This window comes from Callospermophilus lateralis, chromosome 3 (genome assembly GCF_048772815.1).
Source record: "Callospermophilus lateralis isolate mCalLat2 chromosome 3, mCalLat2.hap1, whole genome shotgun sequence".
NCBI classification, from domain to species: Eukaryota; Metazoa; Chordata; class Mammalia; order Rodentia; family Sciuridae; genus Callospermophilus; species Callospermophilus lateralis.
This window is the reverse complement of record NC_135307.1, coordinates 171,785,573-171,807,329: the sequence shown is the minus strand read 5'-3', so window position 1 is coordinate 171,807,329 and position 21,757 is coordinate 171,785,573. Positions and strand designations below refer to the sequence as shown.

The following is a 21,757-nucleotide window of genomic DNA, read 5'->3' as shown; positions in this document are numbered from 1 at the left end:
GAAACTTCAGGACTGCTTTTCTAATGCCAATATTGAAAACTTATGATTTATGCGATAACTCAGATATTTTTTATTTAATTTCACATTTTCGCATGCTCTATTTAAGGGAAGAGAGGATTTTTAAAAACAAGCTTAGATCCCTTCCCAGGTTGCGTTTTCTAAGTTGAGTTCATGGCGTTGGCGGTTGTCTGGTGAGCATCCTTACCAACACCGTAACAGGGGCTTGGGGTTTTACTTTTATGTCTTTTTGTCAGACACAAGGGAAGGCGCCCAGCAGCCTGGACGGGTTTCCTGGAGAGCCAGCTCGGGGCCTCTGAGCAGCACCCCACGGCCCTTCCCTGGGGCCCCAGGCGCTGCCTGCTCTGACCATGAGTCCCAACATTTTGCTTTTGGTTCTTTTAAACTAGACGACAAACCCAGCACTTAAAGTGCCAGAAGTACAGCCTTCTAAGGAGAGAAAAGGTTGCCACATTTTAACATCTTAAGACAAACGTGACTGTGGAAATGCTTCAGTGGGTTTCAGTGGCATGGCCTGTGCTGGCGGGTCTGGCGGATGTCATTACAGACAATGGCACCCGGCTTTAGGAATGTGGAGCGAGGAACTCCGTTGGTTCAGTGGAGGAGTCTGCATAGCAGCAGGCATTGGTTCTGCTAGGAGTAAATACCGAAGCTGGGCCCGGAGGCACACGCCTGTAATCCAGTAGCTCTGGAGGCTGAGGCAGGAGGATCATGAGTTCAAAGCCAGCCTCAGCAAAATTGAGGCAGTAAGAAACTCAGTGAGACCCTGTCTCTAAATAAAATACAAAATAGGGCTGGGGGTGTGGCTCAGTGGTTGGGTGCCCCTGAGTTCAATCCCCAGTATCAAAAAAAAAAAAAAGAAAATATCTGAGAAGCACCTGTGCCACTAGCATGCCACCGTGGGGGGTTACCTAGTGAATTGTGGGGAGCCCAGGGCAGGGTGGCCCCGAGCGGCTGCTGTTGCCATCAGAAGCCTGCAGGTATAATGACTAGGCAAGTGTATTCTGCCACCACCACTCCCTTTGTTACCCTTTTCTGAACAAGCTTATATCCACTCTGCCGAACCCCGAGTTCTGGGGTTGGTTTGCGTCCTGTGGGCGCTCTGACTTCCTGTTTTTAAAGTGGGATCTCTGGTCCTGCTAAACACTAGGATAGTCTTTGAATATCAATGCAAGAAGCTAATGGCCATGACATCTGATGGATGTGTGGCTGTGGGGACTTCTAGATCGATGTCTGACCGCAGTGGACACCCAGCTAGGGCCAGCTCCCCGTGTCTGGGTCGGCCCTGTGGTCAGCACCGCCACCTGCCGTGGCAGTATCCAGCAGCCGTTCCAGAACAGCAGCACGCAGTCTGCAGCTTGTGACCATCAGAATCACCCAGAATATTTAAAAATATTTAAATGGTGAACCTATTGATAGAGAATGTTTATAAACACTGATCTATAGGTCTGTACTGATCTCTAGGCATTCCCAGTATGACTATAAACCTATAATAAGGAAACCAGGAAGGGACGCTGTGAGTGTCCCGTAGGTGCACATTTTAACTGTCTGGAGACACAGTTACCACGTCCGCCGTTCCCATCATGGTGAACCAGATGAATTGGTCTGGCCACCCCTGTGGTCCTGCTCTGCAGGTTTACAAAAAGATATCATGTTTCAATTTCCTTTTGTGTGTGGACCACAGTGTAGAAGCTAAAGTTGACATATGTATTTTTCTATTCTTTGATTTTTTTTTAATAAACTTTGGAAACCAAAACAAAAAGTCTCTGTTTTAATGTCTAATGTGGTAATTATCAACAGATAAACTGATAAACAAAAACTCTTTGGGGGGCTCTGTGATTTTTACGTTGGTTCTGAGATTCCAAACTTAGAAACCACTCTCCCAAGGTGACCTCCCACCTACAATTATTCTGGCACCTGCTGGCCCTTCCCCTCTCTCTCCAGGTCCCTGTTTGTGCTCTGTCCTTGCACTCTGATCCACTGACCAACCCACACATCCATGAGAACCCCCGTTCTCCACACCCCTGAACAGCCACTACCTCAAATCCTGCCACACCACTGCCCTCCATGAAACTGTACTCCCTCTTCAAGACCCAAACACTCTGCCTCCCCAGATGCCTGGCTGTTCGCCCTGGGTCCTCTGAGCTCACAGAGCCCTTGCCTGACCACGGGACAGACAGATGGTGCAGCTGGACGGATTTTGCCCAGACAGCCCGTCTCCCCTGCTGGACAGCAGCTCCTGGCTTTGCATTCAGTGCAGCTCAGAACCATTCACCCCGAACGAGCCGCTTCCTCTCTCTGAGGCTGTAAAATGGAGCAGTCTCAACACTCACCTTGCACATTGTTTAAGGATCAGAGCGGCTCATGGGTCTGTGGTTACTGACTTCAACCACAGAAGCCTCTCTGGGAGATACAAGTCCAAGACCCAGGGGTCAGCAGGGCTGGTTCCTCCTGAGACCTCTCTCCTGGGCTTGTGGATGGCCGTCTTCTCCCCGTGTCCTGAGGTCAGCTGGGTCTGTTTCCTAATCTCCTCTTAATCGTCATATTGATCGAGGCCCATCCTCATGACCTCATTTTAACTTAATCACCTCTTTAAAGACCCTGCTCCTCATACAGTCACGTTCTGAGATTACTGGGAGTTAGGACTTCAGCATAGGAATTTTTTTTTTGGGGGGGGGGATAGGGAATATAATGCAACCTATAACAGTGTCTGAAGCCTCCAGTCCAAGGCCATCACCTGTGACAGAGCTACGCTTCTCTCTTCTCCTCCACCAGGGCCTGGGACTGTGGTCAGTGGCCTGGGCCAGCCCATCAGCCCTGTAAGGGATCAGTCATCTCCTATGACCCTCTGCTGAACTGCTGGACTGGCTTACCCACCATGCCTCCTTAGCTACGTGAACTTGGGTCAGCCCTTGGCCTTCCTTCTCTGAGCCTCAGTTTCCAAAATCTGCAACGTGGAGGAAATGACTTGCAGAGTGATGGCGATGGTGAGATGAGACCATCGTTGTCATTTTTATCTATGTGACATCCACTTTTCTTGGGCACCTACTATGTGCCAGTACCGTTCTAGGTTCTGGGGATGCAGCGGTGAAAAAAAAAAAAAAAAAGAAACAGACAAAACTCCCAGCTCTGCTGGAGCCGACATTATTCCAGGGACCGCCAGACACCAAACAAATAAGCAAGTAAAACACAAAGCATCTCAGATGGCGGTAAGTGCTAGGAAAGAGTAATAATTAAACCCAGAGAGGGGAAGGGGAGGTGTGGGAGGACGGGGTGGGGGTGCTGCAATTTTAAACAGGATGGTCAGGCCAGGCCTGTCTATAAAAAGATCTGGCAAGTGAGGGAACCGCACAGGTATTTCAGAGACCTTTGCAGGCAGAAGGGGCATGAGCGTGCCTGGCATGTTCCACAATCGGGCTGCTCGGGCTGAGTGAGCCGGGGGGAGATGGCTGCCGGCAGAGCCAGAGAGTAGCCAGGGGTCAGCCAGGGCAGGGCCTCGCAGGCCACTCTCAGGATTCTGGCTTTTCCTCTGCATGCCATGGGAGCCTCCAGAGTGCTCTGAGAGCAGGAGGGGGCGTGACCTCACTCTGATTTTACTAACAGAGCGTAACCTGGGTGACAAGATGAGATTGCAGCTGGCTCCTCGGCTGGGCGGGTTCGGCTCAGAGTGGTACGTGCGCCTCTGCAGATGGCTCTGTCTCTGGCTGCCCCCGCCCTCCAGCCCTGCTCAGCCTCCCCCAGCCACACTGGCTGGCCTGCCACACCCCTGAGCTTGCCATCAGTCTAGACCTCATCCCCCTCTCAGGAGCCAGTCCTGGGCCCAGTCCAGCCCTCATCCCTCCCTTCCCAGAGAACTAAGAAGCAGCTAAGAGACAAGTCTGGGCACTCGAGTGCAGGGTTCAAGCCTTCCCCTTAGAGTCTCTGTGCCTCAGTGTTCCTTATCTGTAAAACGGGAGTGACCATAATAACAGACCATTAAGAACCTATCTCAGCATCGTGTGAAAAGAGGGCTGATGAACGTCAGCATTTTGAGTTGTCACAAGACTGCCCAACAACACTGGAGAGAGACTGCTGCTCACAGGGCTCGTTTCTTAACCTCCCCAAGACCACCCACGTTCACTGGAGAACAGAGGCTGGACCACAAGTGGCTGATTTTCACACCTGCCTACAGGGCAGCAGGTGGGGTCCAAGAAGAAATCCCTTGGGAGTACACTTGGCACGTCCAGTAAGCATTATCTGCGGGCACAACACCCATCGTCCACACGGGAAGGACATGGGTCCCTCCTCTGCTTTCCCAGCCTGCAGGAGGATGCAGGAAATGACCATGCTTCATGGATCACCAAGGCCTGGTATACAGCAGGGGCTTAGCCAATGCCTATCAGAGGCAACCAGAGCATAGCCAGAGGCAGATGCAGGTCCTGATCTTTCCCAGATGTGTGGCCAGGGACCTGTCTGTCACTTTACCTCTCTGAGCCTCTGTTTCTGATCTTGCAATGGGGACGGCTCATTCTTCCTGGAGGGTGAACGGGGCAGGTCCGGGGCTCCTGCGTCTCAGCTGCAGTGGGATGTAACTCAGGTACCCAGAGGGTGCCTGGCAGGAGCCCAGTGGATCCGGTGGTGCTTCTCTGAGCCTCTGGAGCACCTGGGCCGAGCAGACGGGGGCGTGAACTCTAGCCATCTCAGGTTGGGGATTCCGGACAGAACCTGTGAGGTTCCCAGGAGCCAGGTGGCCTATAGCAGCAGGTGGGGACATGAGCTAGGTCATTGTTTCTGTCACATGGATGATTCTGTGTTTAGTAGGTTTGCTCTGGGCTCAGAGAGGAGCTGGACTCACTGAGTTCAGGGAAAAGACCATTGGGGAGGAACATCCCTGTCCCCTGGACCAGAAAAGCCCTCACTAGCACCAGGGCCTGCTGTCTGTGCTTTTCTTTTCATGTTTTCCCTTCTCATTTTCCCCCATGGTGCTAGAAATCAAATCCAGGCCCTCATGCGTGCAGGGCAAGCACTCCATACCGAGTTGCACGCCAGGGCCCGTCTCTAGGCACTTTTCTTACACCGCTTCAGTCGGGCCTCTCAGGAAGCTTTTGAGATAAGCGTTCATGTCACCACTTTGCAGGTGAGGAAACTGAGAGCTCCCAGGGCCAGGCGCAGTGGCGCTGGCCTGTCATCCCAGTGGCTCAGGAGGCTGAGGCACGAGGATCGCGAGTTCAAAGCCAGCCTCAGCAACCTAGCAAGGCACTAAGCAACTCAGTGAGACCCTGTCTCTAATTAAAATACAAAATAGAGCTGGGGAGGTGGCTCAGTGGTTGAGTGCCCCTGAGTTCAATCCCCAGTACCTGTCCCACCCTCAAAAAAATAAACCACAAAAAAAGAAAGGCTCCCAGAGCCACCCAGGTAGGAAGTGGTAGAGCCACGATTTGAGCCAAGATCTGAGCCTCGCATTTTCTGCCTCAGAGGCAGCCTTAAAACCTTGACCTCTTCCTAAGCCAGACCTCTGGGGCTCAAATCGAGGGAGGGGCTGCCCCTTTGATCTCCCTGCCTCAGTTTCCTCATCCACAAACTAGGAGCCACAGGACCTACCTCATGGGGCTCTTGTGAGCATACAGTGAGGGAGTGTGCGGAGTGACAGGCAATCCACAGTCACTAAAAGCTCTCTCTAATGCCACCCGATTACCCTTCTCTCAGCTCTGCGAACGGCTCTGCGTGTGTCGCGGGCTTGCTTATTTCTCTTGCTCACTGCCACCTCTTCTGAGGCATATCTGTCTTGCTTTGAAAAGCTTCTCTTTGTCACTTTCCTCTCGTTCTTGTTCCCTTCTGGGTCCTAAATCCTGGCTCTGCTGCCTGAACTTCAGCCGAGCACGGGGCAGCCATCCTGTCAGTGACCCTCTCAAACTTTGCTCTCTAGAAAATTCTCCTGGGGAGCTCACTCCGTGTGGGGTCCTGGTTTCCACTCAGTCCAGGGCCAGGACAGGGAATGGGCCAGAATTCTTGACCGCTCCCCTCCCCCGTGTGGGGCCCACCTCCCAGGTGAGACTGGCGGGGCCTTGGCAAGGTCACATTTGCCCTCAGTTTCTTCAGCTATGAAATGGGGGCAAACAAAATCTACCTCCCAAGGTTGTCAGGATGAAATTCTTTTGTCTAGAAAACAAACACATTTCTTTTTTTTTTTATTTTTTTTTTATTTCCTGCCTTGGCTTCTGTGTAATTTCTTTTGTCTGTCTTTCCCATTCTGCGTCCTGATGGTTTTGTATTTCATCCTCTCCACCGGCTCCTGAACAGACCTGAACAAGGGTGACCCTTCTGGAAGAGGGTCCAAATGGCGTGTCCCGCCCCTCCCCTGCTGCACCCAGGCAGGCAGTCCCCCAAGATGGGCGTCCCCCACCCCTGCAGCCCCCCACAGCCTGGAAGCCCAGGGAAGATGGGGGATCCATTGTGCAGGAATGGCCCTGCTGCTATGGAAACCGGCGATCAGGAAAGGCTCCGAGAAGCTCCATTCCGGGGAGCCGCCTGGCCTTGGGGGAGGGGGAGAGGCCAGACTCCGCCTCGGACGTTGCCCTCCCATTACCCGCCATGTGATGCTGGGCAAGTCACTTAACCTCTCTGAGCCCTCGTCTCCCTCACCGGCCTGGGAGCCGCAGCCCCATTAGCGGTGGGAAATAAGGGCCGCTGATGACTGAACGGCGCGCTGCGGCTTTCAAGCCTGAAGACGCGCCAAATTGCCGTTTGCTTTCATTACCGCGAGCTCGAAATATTCTAGTGCCAGCTTGCTGCGCGACCCTGGGCCACCGAGGGCCAGCGAACGATTTCCACGATAGAATTCCCTCTCTCGGCGGCGCGGGGTGCACACGCACGCCCACGCCCACATGCACACGCGTCCCCACCAGGTCCTAGCGGGCTGCCGCGCGCCCCCTGCGCCCCCTGCACCCCCTGCGCCCCCTGGCCCCCGGGACGGACAGGCTGCCCGCCTGCAGCCGCAGCTCCCCCGCCAGGAAGGGAAGGAGGCCGGGGAGCGATGGCTCCTGGTTACTCCATGGGCAGTGCCAGGGTGCGGATCCCTCTGAAGATGCGCTTCCTCTCTCCCAGGCCTCCAGGGCATGGGCTGCAGAGGGACCCTGGGGTGGGATCTGCCTGTCACCCACCCCAAGTGGCATCAGGTGAGGTCTCACACACACCTCACTCCCCTCAGGCACACATCACACCCAAACACTTTCAAACACACCATGCACCATGGTGCACAATGAGCACAGGTGGCCTAGGACATCAGGGTCCCCCGGACAAGCTGAGGACTTGCCTGCCTCCTCCTCTTGGCTCACGCCATCTCTCTATGGAGAATCCGATCCCCAGGTTCCTCTAGCGGGCTACTCCCTTGTGGTCCTCGGGGCCCCGCCTCACCTCCTAACCCGCCTGATCCTCCAGAGAACACTTGTGACTTGCCCAAGTTCGCACAAGCAGTGAGTGGCCGAGGAGCCTTGTTGGAACCTGGGTCCAGCTGCTCCGAAGAGCATCCGTGTTCATCCTGCCAGCCTGGCTGTTAGTTTGTTTTCCCAACAAACATTTATTACGCCCCAGGCAGGCTGCTTGGTGCTGGGGACCCAGCCATGAACAAGGCCAGCCGAGAATGAGAGAGCACAGCCCAGAGAAGCAGACAGATGCTAAACAAGCAATTACAAGCCTGATGGATGCCACCAAGGAAAAGCAGAGAGCCCCCGGCAGGGGACGACAGGAGGATGCCAACAGTTCCCATTGTACGAGTTGGCAGCAGCCGTGCCCCAAGGGTGGTCCCCTTGCAGAGCAGCCCCCTGGGGAGGGCCACTTTCTCCTGAGCACACACCCAGGGAAGGGCACTGTGAGGTGTGAGGACCTCTTCAGAGGCCTGGGGGGGTGGGTGTTGGCAGGGGATAAAAGCTTTCTAATCACTCAGCCTCTTCTTGGGTGGGCTCCTTGCCCCCACCAGGCCACCCCCAGGCCACCCGGGGCAGGTAGAGTTAGCCCCAGCATGCACATTACCAAAGCAAGGCCCAGGAAAGCGGTGCCGATTGAGGGTCGGAACCCAGGCCTATCAGACTCAGATCTCTAGGAAGGTCCCTAGAGATGGCCCACCTCCTGGGTGCCCGGTTCATGGCCCTGCTGAGTGTGCTGACACCAGCAGGGAATACAACCAGCATCCAAGGATCCCATGTTACCCATGACAGGATGCCACCTGCACCTCACAAGGAAGCAATTTGGCAACATGTGGTAAAGCTCCGACATGGCAACGAGCAAGTGTTCAGACAGGTGCTTCCAATTGCCAAGCTGTGTGGCCTCAGGCAATCTGTCTAACCTCTCTGAACTACATTTCCCAACTGTACAGTGGAAAAGATGTGAGGAGTTTCAGGTCTCTGGCATCCTGGTTTTGCCTCCTTTTCCATGCCTCTCCTCCAACCACCCTGGCTTCAGGGTCTTTTGCCGTCCTGTCCTTGCTCAACGGCTTTGACTAGGACCAACCACTGGGAGGGAGGTAACTAACAAGCACACAGGGGCCGAGGCCAAACCTGTGCTTCTCCATGGCCCGTGGAGAAGGTGCCCCATTTCCCAGTGCTTCTGGTGGCAGGCTCTAGTTCCAAACATTCTGCCCCTCGCCTGGCAGATGACGGGGCCCAGGCGGAGCCTGTCCCTGTCCAGGCAAAGCTGCCATCTTTGCCTGGGTCATCGCCTAGGCCTCCTTGGCCACAGGGAAGACTCTGGAGAGGAGGCAGAGAGTTTCCCTGGGCCTCCTTGCCAGTGCCCGGAGCTGACAGGCAGCGGGAAGCCAGGCCCAGGCTTGGCAGGGCCTAGCAGGGGCTCAGTGCCCAGGGCCAGGGCCCTGCCAACCTCATTCCCCCAAACAGCTACCGATTGTCCCCGTGGCTCCCAAGGTCCCTGAAGCCCTCCCAGCAGCCACTCTCTCACGGGGATCCCCTCTCTCAAGGGGTCCTGCAGCCTGGCTGCTTCCGGCCACGACCAGGGAGGCTGGCCGGCCATGGTGGTCCCAGCCTCACGGGAGGCCCTTGGACTTCCGAGCCCTGCTGGGAGCCCTCGGCCTGGTGCTCAGCAAAGAGCAGGCGAGGACAGATCCCGGGGTGGGCCGGTCCTCGTGGCATTTGTATGCAGGTGCAGACCCGGAACATGAGCTGGAATCCATCAACAGAAAATAAAACGCTCAGGGAGTGCGGCCCTGGAAGACAAACGGCCGCGGGGCGAAGGTAATGGCCACTGGCGCCTGCCGAGCGCACACTAGGTCTCAGGCCCACCCCAGGGGGATCACCCAACCCTCCCAGCAGATGGGGGGCCTGTGGAACCTGCACTTCTCAGAAAGAGAGAGGCCCAGGGGTGGACGCCGCTTCCCCCAAGAGGGGAGCAGGGCTAACCCAGGCCCTGGCCCCAGAGGCGGGGCCTTGCCAAATCTGCCACTTTCCAAACCACCCCCGCCCCCAGAGGGTTTCAGAAGGGCTGTCCCAGGAGCAGAGTTTTCACATCAAATTCTCATTTACCACCCCACCCACTTGGAGCAGCGGCTGAGTTCAGAACAGGGTGCATCCGAATAGGGTGCAGGGGGTTCCTGGACTCTCAGTCCAGGCCCTCCCAGACCTGCTGTGTCTTTTCCACATGGTGCTACTTGATTCTAGGCTTGAGAGCCCTTGGTTAAGAGACAAGTTCAATCTAAAAAGAGCTGGCTTTTTATTTGTCAGGTGAAGAGACCCACAGATGAGCTGCCCGTGTGAGATCTAGAGGTGACCATATAAACTACCGTTTAGTTAGCACCCATTACGGGCTGGGTCAGAGTGCTTCAGGTTCCTCTACACAGCTCCGTGCCGAAGGTCACATTACACTTCCCATTGTACAGATGAGAACACTGAGGCACAAGGTGTTTAAGGTCCCTCGTACGATGTTGCCCAGCTGGGCAATGGCAGAGCCAGGGTCTGAACCCGGGTGGAGGCTCCAGAACCGGCAGTCCCAGCCCCATCCTGGAGTCCACAGTCCAACGGGAAACAGATAAACATCTGAAGAATTCCTGGGAACAGGTACTTGGGGAGGGGGCAGGAGTGGGCTGCAGAAGCCCAAAGGGGCCCCAAACCCAGAGAAGGGAGCTGATCAGAAAAGGCTTCTTAGGGGAGACCCTCGAGAGCTGGGTTTTGACGGATGAGTAGGAGTTGGCTGGGCTGATGTGGCAAGAGCGGTGAACGTGGGGGAGAACCTGGTGACATAGAGGTCTTGGTGAAGTCCTGGCTAAGGAGCTGGACAGCACCCTGAGGGGGTGCCGCTGAAGAGGGGGAGACACAGTTTTGCATTGACAAAGGCGATCTGGGACAAAGCCCGGCAGGTGGAGGCAGGGAGACCTGGGGCTCTGGGAGCAGGTGGGATGCAGCTGGGCGGAGCCGCTGAGGACTTGGGCAGGGCAGGCAGGCCTGGCTGGAGGGTTCCAGAGGCAGGCAGAGGTGTGTGTGGAGATTCTGAAAACAGGCCCAACAAAAGCAGAAGGGAGCTGGACAGGCGGGGGGACAGCAAGTCCCTTTAGAGGGACTTGTGTGGAGTTTGGGCTCCGTGGGCACCGGCGGGGGAGGGGAGGCGGGGGAGGGGAGGCGGGTCCAGGAAGAAGTCCCAGACCCTCGTGCCTGAGTGTGGGCGAGGTCACCCTCCGACCGCGAAGTGGGCAGAGGACACTCCGGGTGGCATCCTCCAAGCTTCAGCCTTGGTTCCAAGCAGGTGCCCCTGAGGTCCTGTCACCGTCACACCCGTCCTCCCTCCTCTTCACAGCTTCAAGGGGTGGGCAGAGGAGGGACCAGCTCTCCAGCGTCCTCTGGAGGTCCCATCATTGTCTGGGGGAGGTCTGCCTTCTCTCCGGAGGGTCCTTGAACTTGCCAGGTGTCCCTACAAGCTTGAGGCTCTGAACGGGCACCAGGTCAGGTGGGTTCGGCGCAGTGGGCTCCCAGGACCTAGGCTTGGGGACAAGCCCCAGGACCTCTCCCACCCCACCCCTCTCCCACACGTGCATGCCCTCATTCCTGGACTCCCCACACCCTTTTTGCTGACAGTGTGGCCTTGACCAGGGCACCCCTCCCCGCCCACACACACACACTTTCTTCATCTGGTAAATAGACCCATCAGTGCAGAATTTTTTGAGGAATAGGATCTAAATGGTGCACAGGGACAAAGTCCTCTGTATGTGAACTGGACGCCATGCACCTCCCTGCAAGGCGCACAGTCTTGGAGGCGCCCTCCAGGTCCACCTGTGCGAGGTGGGGTCACAGTGGCATGTTCTCCTGTGGTGACTAAACATGCACAGTGCCCGGCTACAGAGGGGCACTCATCGAAGTCCCCTATTTCTCTTCCCTTCTCCTGTCTGTGGGGGTGGGTGCCGCGGCCCCACCTTCTCACCTCCGAGCACCCTGACCCTCTTCCAGGGCCAGCCCTACAGGGATGGCTGGACCCAGCTGGGCCCCCACCTCCTCGGCTGGGGCTGGAGCCGGGGAGCCAGGGAGTGGGAGGCCTGCAGGCCTGTGAGATCCCAGCTGTTGGAGCTAGTGCCAGCAACAAAAGGTATTTGCATCAGATAATGAGTAAAGTGTCTTGTTATTCCATTAACTGTGGAGCCGCGACTGCGGCAGAGGGAGGGAGGGTTGGAAACCCACGGGGCAGGCAGGGGCTGAGATTGCTGACCACCAAGCGGCCTCTAGGTTTCCTGGGGGCCCATCAGCCCCAACAGGAGCGGCAGGGGCCACCCATGGGCAGAAGGGTATGGGGAAGGCTGGGCCTCATCCTAGACTCTCAGCCTCACAATAGGAACTCCAATGGGGACAAAATCAAAAACCACATCCTGGTACCATCAGCACCAGTGCCAACACCAGGATGTCCCCTGAAGGAACTCTGAGTTCCCAGGACTCTGGCTCTGATGACAACCGTGGTACTCAGCCTCCTGCATCAAGCTTTGGTGCTGTGCCCATTCCAGAGGTGGTGAGTCACACTTGCACTTGACCTTGCTGGGCTTTCTATACAATGGGATGATACTACTACATTGGCTGCCAATAACGAACCCCCAGAGTCCCTCTGCAGGTGCCAGGGATCCTGTAAAGAGCAACCCAGCTGAAGCCCCTCTCTGGTGAAGTCTCCATTCCAGGGGAGGGAGCACATAAATAAATAAGAAGGTGATAAGAGCTATAAAATTTGGAAATAGGATAATGAGAGGCTGGGTGCAGGGGTGGGGTGCCGGGGACAGGGTTTAGAGGGAGAGGGAGGGCCACTCCCAGCAGGGGACATGGGAACCAAGGTTCAGGGGACGCCCATGGAAAAGCCCTGGGCATTGGACGTTGGATTTGGGGGCCTCCCTGGAGGAGGGGAAGGCCAGCTCAGCTCCACAGCAGAGACCATCCAAGATGAGGATGGAGGGGAGGGAGGGCCCGCCGTGGAGCAGCACTGGCTGTAGGATCTGGGTTTGATTTTGAGCTTCCTGGCAGCCCCCAGCAGTTGGAAGCAGGCAGAGACACGATCTGATTTCAAATGTTCAAAGGCCTCCTGGTTGTTATGGAGGGATAGATGGGTTGCAGAAACCAGGGCGGGTGCAGGAGAGCCAGAGGATGCCCAGGCAGTGGTCAGTGGTCAGTGGTTGATAGGGGCTGTGCAGGGGAAGGTGGAACGGGTGGTGAGCCAGGGCTGGGCTTTGAAGGTGCTGTCAGCAGGACCAGGAATGAGAAGCAGCAAGGGGAAGACAGGGACAGGCTGACAGGGTTAAAGGAGATGGCGGGTGCTGGCAGAGGGCTGATTTAGCACAGCACCTTGCACATGATGAGCGCTTTATAAACACTGCCTGTCGCACGGCAATCTGCACCAGGCACCTTCTGAAGGTTGCGGGATCAGCTCTGCAGATCACGAAGAATAAGTGGCCTTTCGGGTCCCAGGTTCCTGGGTTGATCTGAGAAAAGAATAGAGGACTCGTCACCCTAGAAGAGGTCTGGCAGTCATGTTGTCCAACCTGCACAGTGACAGCACCTCGGGCAGGGACTTGCCCCAGATGGGCTGGTCAGGGGCAGAGCAAGTACAACTTGGTGTAAAATTCTCTCTGGGATCTGTCGCCTCTGCCGTGCCCCATTGTGAGCCCAGGAGCACCTCCCTCTGCTTTTGACCCTCCCTGGACCCCATGGCAACAGTCACAGAGACTTTGCACTTGCTCTTCCCTCTTCCAGAACCTTCCTGTGACTGCCGTGGGTCACCTGGCCTCTCTCCTCTTCTCACCCCAGCAGTCCTGCTGAGGTCACTCTCCCAGCTGACCCCAGCATCCGGGGCCTGTGGGGCTTCCCAGCACCAGGCAGGAGCTCGGCCCTCCCCACATCTCCCTCCACAGCCGACTCCGAAGGCATCTCCAGCCTTTTGCCCGTGGAGGCTGGCAGGGTGCCCAAGCCCCACTCCCTGGTGCCACGGGCCCCCCAGGCCCTCACTCCTGGTGGCCAAGACACACAGGAAGGAACCACCTTTCCTGTTGGGACCCAGCCCGGGCGGAATCCCCCTGTCTTCCTCCTCGCCCAGCTTGGGTGTGAGTCAGGAATGTCCCGTTAATACTTTCCCTTTTCCTCCTCCCCAGGAGCCAGGCCAGCGCTCCACGGCAGAGGAGGAGAGGTGGAGGCCATGGAGTGTGCCCCACCTGCCTCCTGCAGGGTCAGGTCACCAGGAGCCTCCAGCCAACAGGCATTTCTTCCCCCAGTGCCAGAGGGGTCTGGCCTTCTGCTGGCCCCAAACTCGGGATCTGGGCTTTATGCTTAACCCCAAAGCAGCCCGAGCCTCACTCAAGGCCAAGTTCAGACAAGAGGCAATCAGGGGCTTAAGTGGCTGCCAGAGAAGGCCAGCCGCCTGGTTATTAAATATTAAGTGGCAAAAGCCTGGGAACGTTTAATTGCAAATGAGACTCGGAAGCAGATGTTGCCAACAGCTTGGCCCGGCGCTCACCGTTGGGAACGACAGGGGATTTCAAGTCACTGAGCCGGGCTGCTGGCAGCTTCCCTGCATTTACTGGGTACCCGCTGGGTGCCAGGCCTTGAACTGGAAGCCACAGGTAGAAAGACTGGCCAAACCTTGGTCAGCTTCCAAGGGTGCTGCATCTGGTGAAAACCTAAGACAAGACAGGCAGACTGCCCAGCACAGGTAACCCCGGGGGGGCGGGGATGGGAACCCAGGAAACACCTGTGGGGGAACCGAGTCTTCAGAGGGGAGATGAGCAGGCTCGAAAGGAGACAGTCGGTTAGTCCCTCAGTGAACATTTATCCAACACCTGCTGTGTGCCAAATGTTGTGGATTCTGGGAAATGAAGTTTTACACAAGTCGAACACTTTCTCTCATGGCATTTCCTTACAATTGACTCGGAGCCTGCATGCCACCGCAAATGAAGGTTTGCACCATGAAGAAATGGCAAAGAGGAAAGAGTCCCTGCAAAGTAGGGGGTTCAGTGTGGCCAGACACGTGTGGGAGGGAGGGAGGGAGCGTTGGAAAAGCCAGTGGTCATGAGCCTGAAAAACTGCCCTGCTGAAGAGTTTGGGTGAGTCCTGAGGGATTTCAAAATAAGTGGAATGACCTCCCTCAGGAACCGTCCATGGCTCCCAGCATCCTGGGAAAGGACATAATCTGGACTTTTAAGCTACCATTGCTTACTGAGAAGCTCCTATTGCTTATTTAATAGTAGCTACTATTTAAGCTACTATTGCTTACTGAGAAGCAATACAGGAAGGAGACGCCTCTGTGGGCATCCAGGTGGAGGCGGCTGCCTGGTCAGCTGCCCATCCCCACCCCCACGCCCATGCAGGTAGGGTTATTAGGGAAGGCTGGAGGATCATGGAGGAGCCAAGCTCCGCCCCTTCACTCTCCTCACACCTGCAACCTGTTCCACCAGCTCCTGAGCCCTGCAAACATCCTGGGAACACAGGCGCCTTTGTGTTGGCTGGAGTGCAGACCTGCTGACGGTGGGAGGGGAAATGGGAGAGCCAAGACCCTGCAGGCCCCAGGGAGGGAAGATGCCCGTTCATCATGCCCGAGAATGCCCCCACCCTGCTGGAGCCCGTGTGTGTGTGTGTGTGTGTGTGTGTGTGTGTGTGTGTGTGTGGCACGCGTGCGCGGTGCGTGCCTGTGGGGCAGAGTGGGGGAGGTCCTGATGAACTTCCAAGGTCATGCCCTGGTCATGATTCTATATAAAGAAAGGCCAGCAAAGAGGGAGGGAAGAGAAGAAAAGCCGTGAAGATGCCAAGACCCAGGAGGATGCAAGACCTGAAATATGGCTTTCAGGGTAGATGATAGGATATGAGAACCTAGAATATTCTATAGGCAAACACCCCCCACACACACCATGCTAAGATTCTAGAACCCCGTGATTCTGAGACTCTAAGCTGATCAGGGAAGGCAAACATCACAGCCAGAACTTCCTCTTAATACCCTCCCTGCCTCTGGAGAGAGCCCCACACCCATAACTCCAGAGCCAAGCAGCCTTGTTTACCCCATTTTTGCCTTTAAATTGTCTTCTGGCTCCTCGGCGGCGTCTGCTCATCTGCACACACCCCTCTGCAGTCCCTCCTCCCAGCCTGGCAGCCAAACATTTGCCATCTGCATGTAACCCAGTGATTAGCACCGCAGAGCCGGAGAGGGAGGCTGGAACCCTGGCTGCTGCCAGTCAGTCGGCCTTAAGTCAACCAGGCTGCGGGGAGTCACCCGGCTCCCCAAAAGGGCCGAGCAGGGGAGGAGAGGCGACACACACACACACACACACACACACACACACACACCCAGCAAGACACACAAAGAAAGGCCCCAGCGCACAGACACACAAAGACACGGAAAGACATGCACGCCACAAACAGACACCAGACAGCACACACCCACACATGTGCAGAGCTCACAGAGGCAGACCCACGCCATGTACACGGGCCTGGACAAACACACAGACATGCACGGCACACTTAATACACATCCACACGCACAGGGACAGTCACAGGGCAGAACACACAGGGGCCTGCACCCAGTGACAAGCAGAACGCACAGTGGCTTGCACGGACAGGCACAGGCAGACACACCCAGCCCAGATATACACCTGGGGTCACAAGGGCCCTCACTCTCCCAGGGGGTCCGTGGCACTGAGCTGTTGGCCTGCCCTCTATGCCCACCTCCCACTCCCACTCACCCATGGGACATTATGTAGGAACCACTGTGCTTGCAGCCCAGTGCTGGGCCCTTGGGGGATCCTGGGCCTGTGACCCAGTGGGTGGAGATGGAGAGAGCTCAGCCAGGCCCTGGGGGCTCTGAGGCTGCCAGCGCACAAGAAGGTACTGTCCAGAGACCAGAGCTGTACAAAACAGACTTTCCAGAAAGGTAGTGAGCTCCCCAGCACCGGGGGCCACCCAATTCCACCCAGGGTGTTGTAAATACTTGGGTCAGTGGGCGCTGAGAGCGTGGAAGCCCTGTAACATCCCTTCCGACCCTGAGATTCTCTATCAATTCCACTGGGCTTCCAAATAGTGATTTTTTTTTTCAAAAATTTTTGTATCACCTTCTCTATTAGTGGAAACACGTTCAACATGTTCCCCCAAAGTTAAACATAGGTGTTTATTTATAAATGCACTTATATACGTTTTCACTAAAACATAATGTATTTGATAAAAGATACGCAAAAATAGAAAACTTGAAGTAATGAGATACACACACATAGATCATTACCTTAAGGGACAAGTGGAAGAGCGGGAAAGCCATATCCCATTTATTGAGTGCGTCCGTATGGCAGACTTCTGATATATATTATTCCTTTGAATCTTCAAAATAGCCCTGTAAAGAGGCTATCATGATTTTTCCATTTTCCTGATGAGAAACTGAATGACAATCGAGCCACCTGTAGCTGGCAGGGGTGGAATTGGAACCTGCTCGGGCTGCAGGCTCCAGAGCCCACTGGGCCACCGTGATGCTCTCCCACCACGCGGGGACAGGATGGGGTTTGCATGAAGTCAGGGAAGGACCCGTTTGTTTTGGGAGGTGATAGTTGCAAAGCCTGGGTCCTGCAGCTGAGGGGAAGGGCCGCATCACGTGTCAAGAGTGTTGAATGCTGGGTGCAGTGGCACACTCAGTAATCCCAGGGACTCGCAAGGCTGCGACAGGAGGATCCCAAGTTCAAGGCCAGCCTCAGCATCTTAGCAAGGCCCTAAGCAACTTAGTGAGACCCTGTCTCTAAACAAAATAGACAACAGGGCTCAGTGTGTGGCTCAGTGGTTGAGTGCCCCTGGGTTCAATCCCTAGTACCCCCCCAAAAGGAGATTTGATTGACAGCCTTGAAGCTGAGCAATGTGATCTCAGACCATTGGACTAGATGTGGCCCTTTCTGTCCTTCAAATCATGGCTGTTCCAGGTGCTGTCCAGGCGGGGACCAGTGGCTTCGAGGTTCGTTAGGGATACAGAGCTCTGCCCCGACTCATGACCCACTAAATCAGAATCTGCACGTAACAAGACAGAGTCTGAGGAGCCCCAGGTACCTTCTCAGCTGGTGTGGGCCCCTGCCCTGACCCGTGGGTGAGAGGCCACTCCAGCCTTGGTCATCTCAGGGCTCCTCCTCCTAGTTTGGCAGTTCCAGGGTCTTGGAGCGTTTGAGGTGGCTTCCTGGAATCTGTGCCTGCTGCTTGGCCTGGATGTCCTCGGCCGTCCACCCTGCAGCGGCCCTCCATCTTGCCTCAGTGAACGCCCGCTGCCCTGAGCCTTCCTCGCCTCTCCTTCCTCTCCCCCGTCCACCCTCCTCCACCCGTCTGTCCTAGCCTCCTGGCTGCCCCCTGTCCTTGAACTTGCCAGGGGTCTGGCCGCTCCTTCCCCTGGGGTTTTCCTGCGGCCCTCCCTCTTGTTTCCTGACAACCCTTAACAGCTAGGACAGTCCCCCCCGAGAACGCTCTGGGGACAGGAACTGTGACTATCTCATTTCCAGCACTGGGCAGGGCCCTGGCCCATGGTAGGTGCTCAGTAAACGTCCGCTGGAGGAACGGAGGCGTGCCTGCCTCCCACCAGGCCTCGGTCTCCGCAGCACCCAGCTTATTGGAGCCTCTGGCAAAGGCAGAGGCTGTGGCACCCAGGCCTGGCTTCCTGGGGCCCCCACGAGGCCTGCTGGGGAGGCCTCAGCTGCTCCCCAGTCATGCAGGGTGGGGCAGCATCCCCACTACCCTGAGACCCCCGGCTCTCCCAGTCCCCCCTGGTAATCACCTTGGTTTGAGACCTTCCTGGAGACCCTAACTCCTGCCTAATGCTAAATCCATTCTGGAAGGCTGACTGTGGTTTGCTGGACTCCGGGGAGAAGAACTGCCGGGGGATGGAACCCGGATGCACGTTCTCGCCCCTGGCCCCTCACGTCTCAGGCTGAGGTCTGGGGCCAGGGTTCCTCTCTGGCCCTCGGTCTTTTGATCTGTTCCATGGGGGTCCCTGCTGCTCTCTTTGCTGGGGAAGGGATGTCAGAGAGGAAGCTCTCAGGGTGGAATCCAGGCATAAACCAGCCCCGTGTTCCAGGCAGTTGGCACTGGGGTGGGAAGGGCCTGGATGGGAGGAGGGAAAGGGATCTGGCATCAAAAGATCTAGATTCACTGCTGGCTTTGCCCCTGCCCCAGGCTCGCCCAGGCCGACTCTCCCTCGCAGAGCCTCTGCTGGCTCACCTGTGCGAATGGGGAGAGGCCAGGGGAGGACGGAGCTTCAGCCAGGTGAGCCGGCACCTGAGCTCCACCTTCACACAGCCAGGCTGGGAGGCGGCCGGAGGGACCAGGCCACCAGGCTCGGGAACCGAGGTCTGAGGGGGCTTCCCAGGCCACTCCCTCCTTGCCCCAGTGGCTGGGGCAGCACGGAGACCAGGGTGGCCACAGACGACCGGGAGCCAGGGCCCCTGCTCATTGGAAGCTGCAGCAGAGAAAGTGGTATGTGTCCCACGGGCTTTCCCTGAGGGCCAAGCCAGTTCCTGCCCAGGGACTGACACTTCCTCTTTGGAACAGGCAGAAGGCCAGCTGCGGAGTCTTGGACTCCTTGCCTGGAAAGGCAACTGGGAGTTTGATGAGGACACCTGTTCCTTGAGGAAACCCAGGCCAAACCAGGCCCTTGGGACAAGATGGAGGAGCCTGAACCCGTTGGTCAAGCTGCAGTGCCCTCGTAGACAGAGCTGCTTCCTGCTCTGTCCATGAGCAGAGCCATGAGAGGCGACAACATGTGAGAGACACAAAGGAAGAGTTGAAATGAGCTAGGCAGCTAGCAGGGGAAAGATGATTCCAGGCACAGGAAATGGCAAGTGCAAAGGCCCTGGGGTGGACACCCACCAGGAAAGTACCCAGGAGGTAAGTATGGCTGCAGTGCAGTAAGCAAAAGGGAAGAAGCAGGAGGGGGCGGGTCACATGGGACCCTGTGAGCTACATGGAGAATATAGTTTTCTTCAAGAGATGAAATGGCAGGCTATTGGGGAGGTTTTGATTAAAGGAAAGACAAGTGGAATGTCCAGGAGGAAGTGAGAAATGCAGGTGTCCAGCGCAGAGTGTGAAACAGGTGGGAAGGATGAGCGAGACTCTTGCTTTATTTTGAAGGTAAAGCTGAGAGGATTGCCTGACAGGACAGGGAGTGGGGAGGAAGAGAAGGAGATGAGCCGGGGGACACGGTGGCCTGAGTAGCCACACGCCCAGGATGCAGATGGAGAAGCAGCTACCACTACACATCAGGCCCGGGCTTCTGCAAAATTTCTCAGTCTCTCTCTCTCTCTCTCTCTCTCTCTCTCTCTCTCCTTCCTGTCCATTAATCCCACTCTCAACCCGTTTCTGGATGAGGAAGCTGAGGCGAGACCTGCCCAGGATTACGCAGCTAGCGGGGGACAGTCTGGGATTGAATGCCCATCTTGTGGCCACTCGGCCTTGTGGTCCCACAAGAGCCAAATCTTTGGGTGCTGGTGGCCCCTCGCAGGCCCAGTGCCGGGCACCCCAGAAGGACCTGGAAATCATGGAGCCAGTCACTCTGGAGTGACGGGGACCCAGAGAGGGGACTGTGGGGCATTCTAAGCTCCCTGCACAGTACGAGCCAGAGTGCGCAGAGGTGGGGGAGCAGGGGTGGGGAAGGAGCGCTGCGGGGTTCACAGCTTGGCTCTGAAGCTCTCCAGCTGTTTGCCCTCGCCACAAGCCCCGTCCAGCTCCCTGCCTCGGTTTCCTCATCTGTGAAATGGGAATGAGAATCGGGTCCATGGGAGAGTCACCAGAGAACCCACTGAAGTCCCTCAGGGCTGGGCTTGGTGTGTGCTCTGGGCTCTGGCTGTGGTTATGTGGCAGGCAGGGTGGCTCCCCAACCCAGGCTCGTGGACACAGACGGAGCCAATCAGTTCTCTGGCCTTGCCTCCCCACCCTGCAAGACTCCCCTCCCAGAGGTGTGGGGGCAGGCTCGGCCTCAGCACAGCTGGGCTCGGCTCTGGGTGGAGTCAGCTCCCCAGAGCCTGAGAATGGTATTTAGGCCCTGACAGCCCAGTCCCACCCTTGATGAGCTCGGCGAGCCGCCTGCCTGCTGCCTGGTGGCTTAATCGCTGACTTTCCCGGGAAAGCACTAATTACCGCACGGCTCCCTCGGGGTCTGGCTCAGTGATCTGTCACAGCCCCTCAGCCTCAGAGCACTGACTGTACGCTCTGAGCGGGTGCTGTTCTGCCCTCCGCCCTCCCTTCACCTCAGACAGGAACCCCAGGGACGGACAGACTGGCCAACCAACAGGAAAGCCGGGACCAGGCCCGCCAACCGTTCCCATGTCCACTTGAACAGCAGTCCATCCAGTGGCTCTTGACGTGGGGCCCTGGGACCTACAGCATCAGCATCACCAGGGGGGACCTTGCTAGAAATGCAAATTCCCGGACCTTACCTGACACCCCCTGAATTAGACCTCTGGAGGTGGGGCGTGGCGTGTGTCTTGACCATCCCTCCCTCCAGTGGCTGCTGAAATCTGCTCAGCCTGGAGAAGCACAGCTCCGTTTCCCTGGGCAGCTATGGATGACAGGCGGGGTGCGATGGAGAGGAGATTATAAAGTGGGGTGAGTTTTGAAACACAGGTTTGCAGAGACCTGCCTCTGTTGATTCCCTACCTTGTGAGCTGGAGTGAATCAGTTTTTAAACTTCATACATATTTATTATCAACCTACTCTTTACTGCTGAAGGCCCCTGGGGCTGAGGTTCTGGGGGAAAAAAAAAACAATTGGTATAATCAATATCAACTTCTTTAACCCTTACAAAAACCGTTTAGATTCAACACAATCATTAACCCAATCTTCATAAGTGAGAGGTGAATTCCTGAAAGAATTTGTCTCTGGACTGGGCAGGGTGGTACGCCTGTAATCCCAGTGGCTCGGGAGGCTGAGGCAGGAGGATTGTGAGTTCAAAGCCAGTCTCAGCAAAAACCAGGCTCTAAACTACTCAGTGAGTCCTGTCTCTAAATAGAATACAAAAAAGTAGGTTTGGGATGGGGCTCAGAGGTTGAGTGCCCCTGAGTTCAATCCCTTGGTATCCTCCCTCCAAAAAGAAAAGAAAGAAAGAATTTGCCTCTGGGATAGTCTGAGTTTCAGCCTTAGGATCATGTCCAGAGCTAACCACTGAGCAGCCAGTCTGGACTGAACTGTAGCTAGGCAGGAAGATAGATAAAACACAACAAAAATACACAATTTGGGCAGGCCACAATGCCCGCTAGGCAGGCAAAGTGGAGAAGTCACTAGGGTGTCACTGGGGCGGGGCCGAG

At 56.3% G+C, this 21,757-nt stretch overlaps 1 gene segment (V, D, J or C); it reads right to left on the bottom strand.

The window, feature by feature from the left end:
* The window catches only part of LOC143394878 (Ig gamma chain C region-like), a 96,399-nt gene extending 89,516 nt beyond the window's left edge, over positions 1–6,883 (bottom strand). Inside the window, 1 exon segment of the C gene segment in view lies at positions 6,755–6,883. Within this exon segment, the coding sequence occupies positions 6,755–6,883 (129 nt within the window).
* Between the last annotated feature and the right edge of the window lie 14,874 nt (positions 6,884–21,757).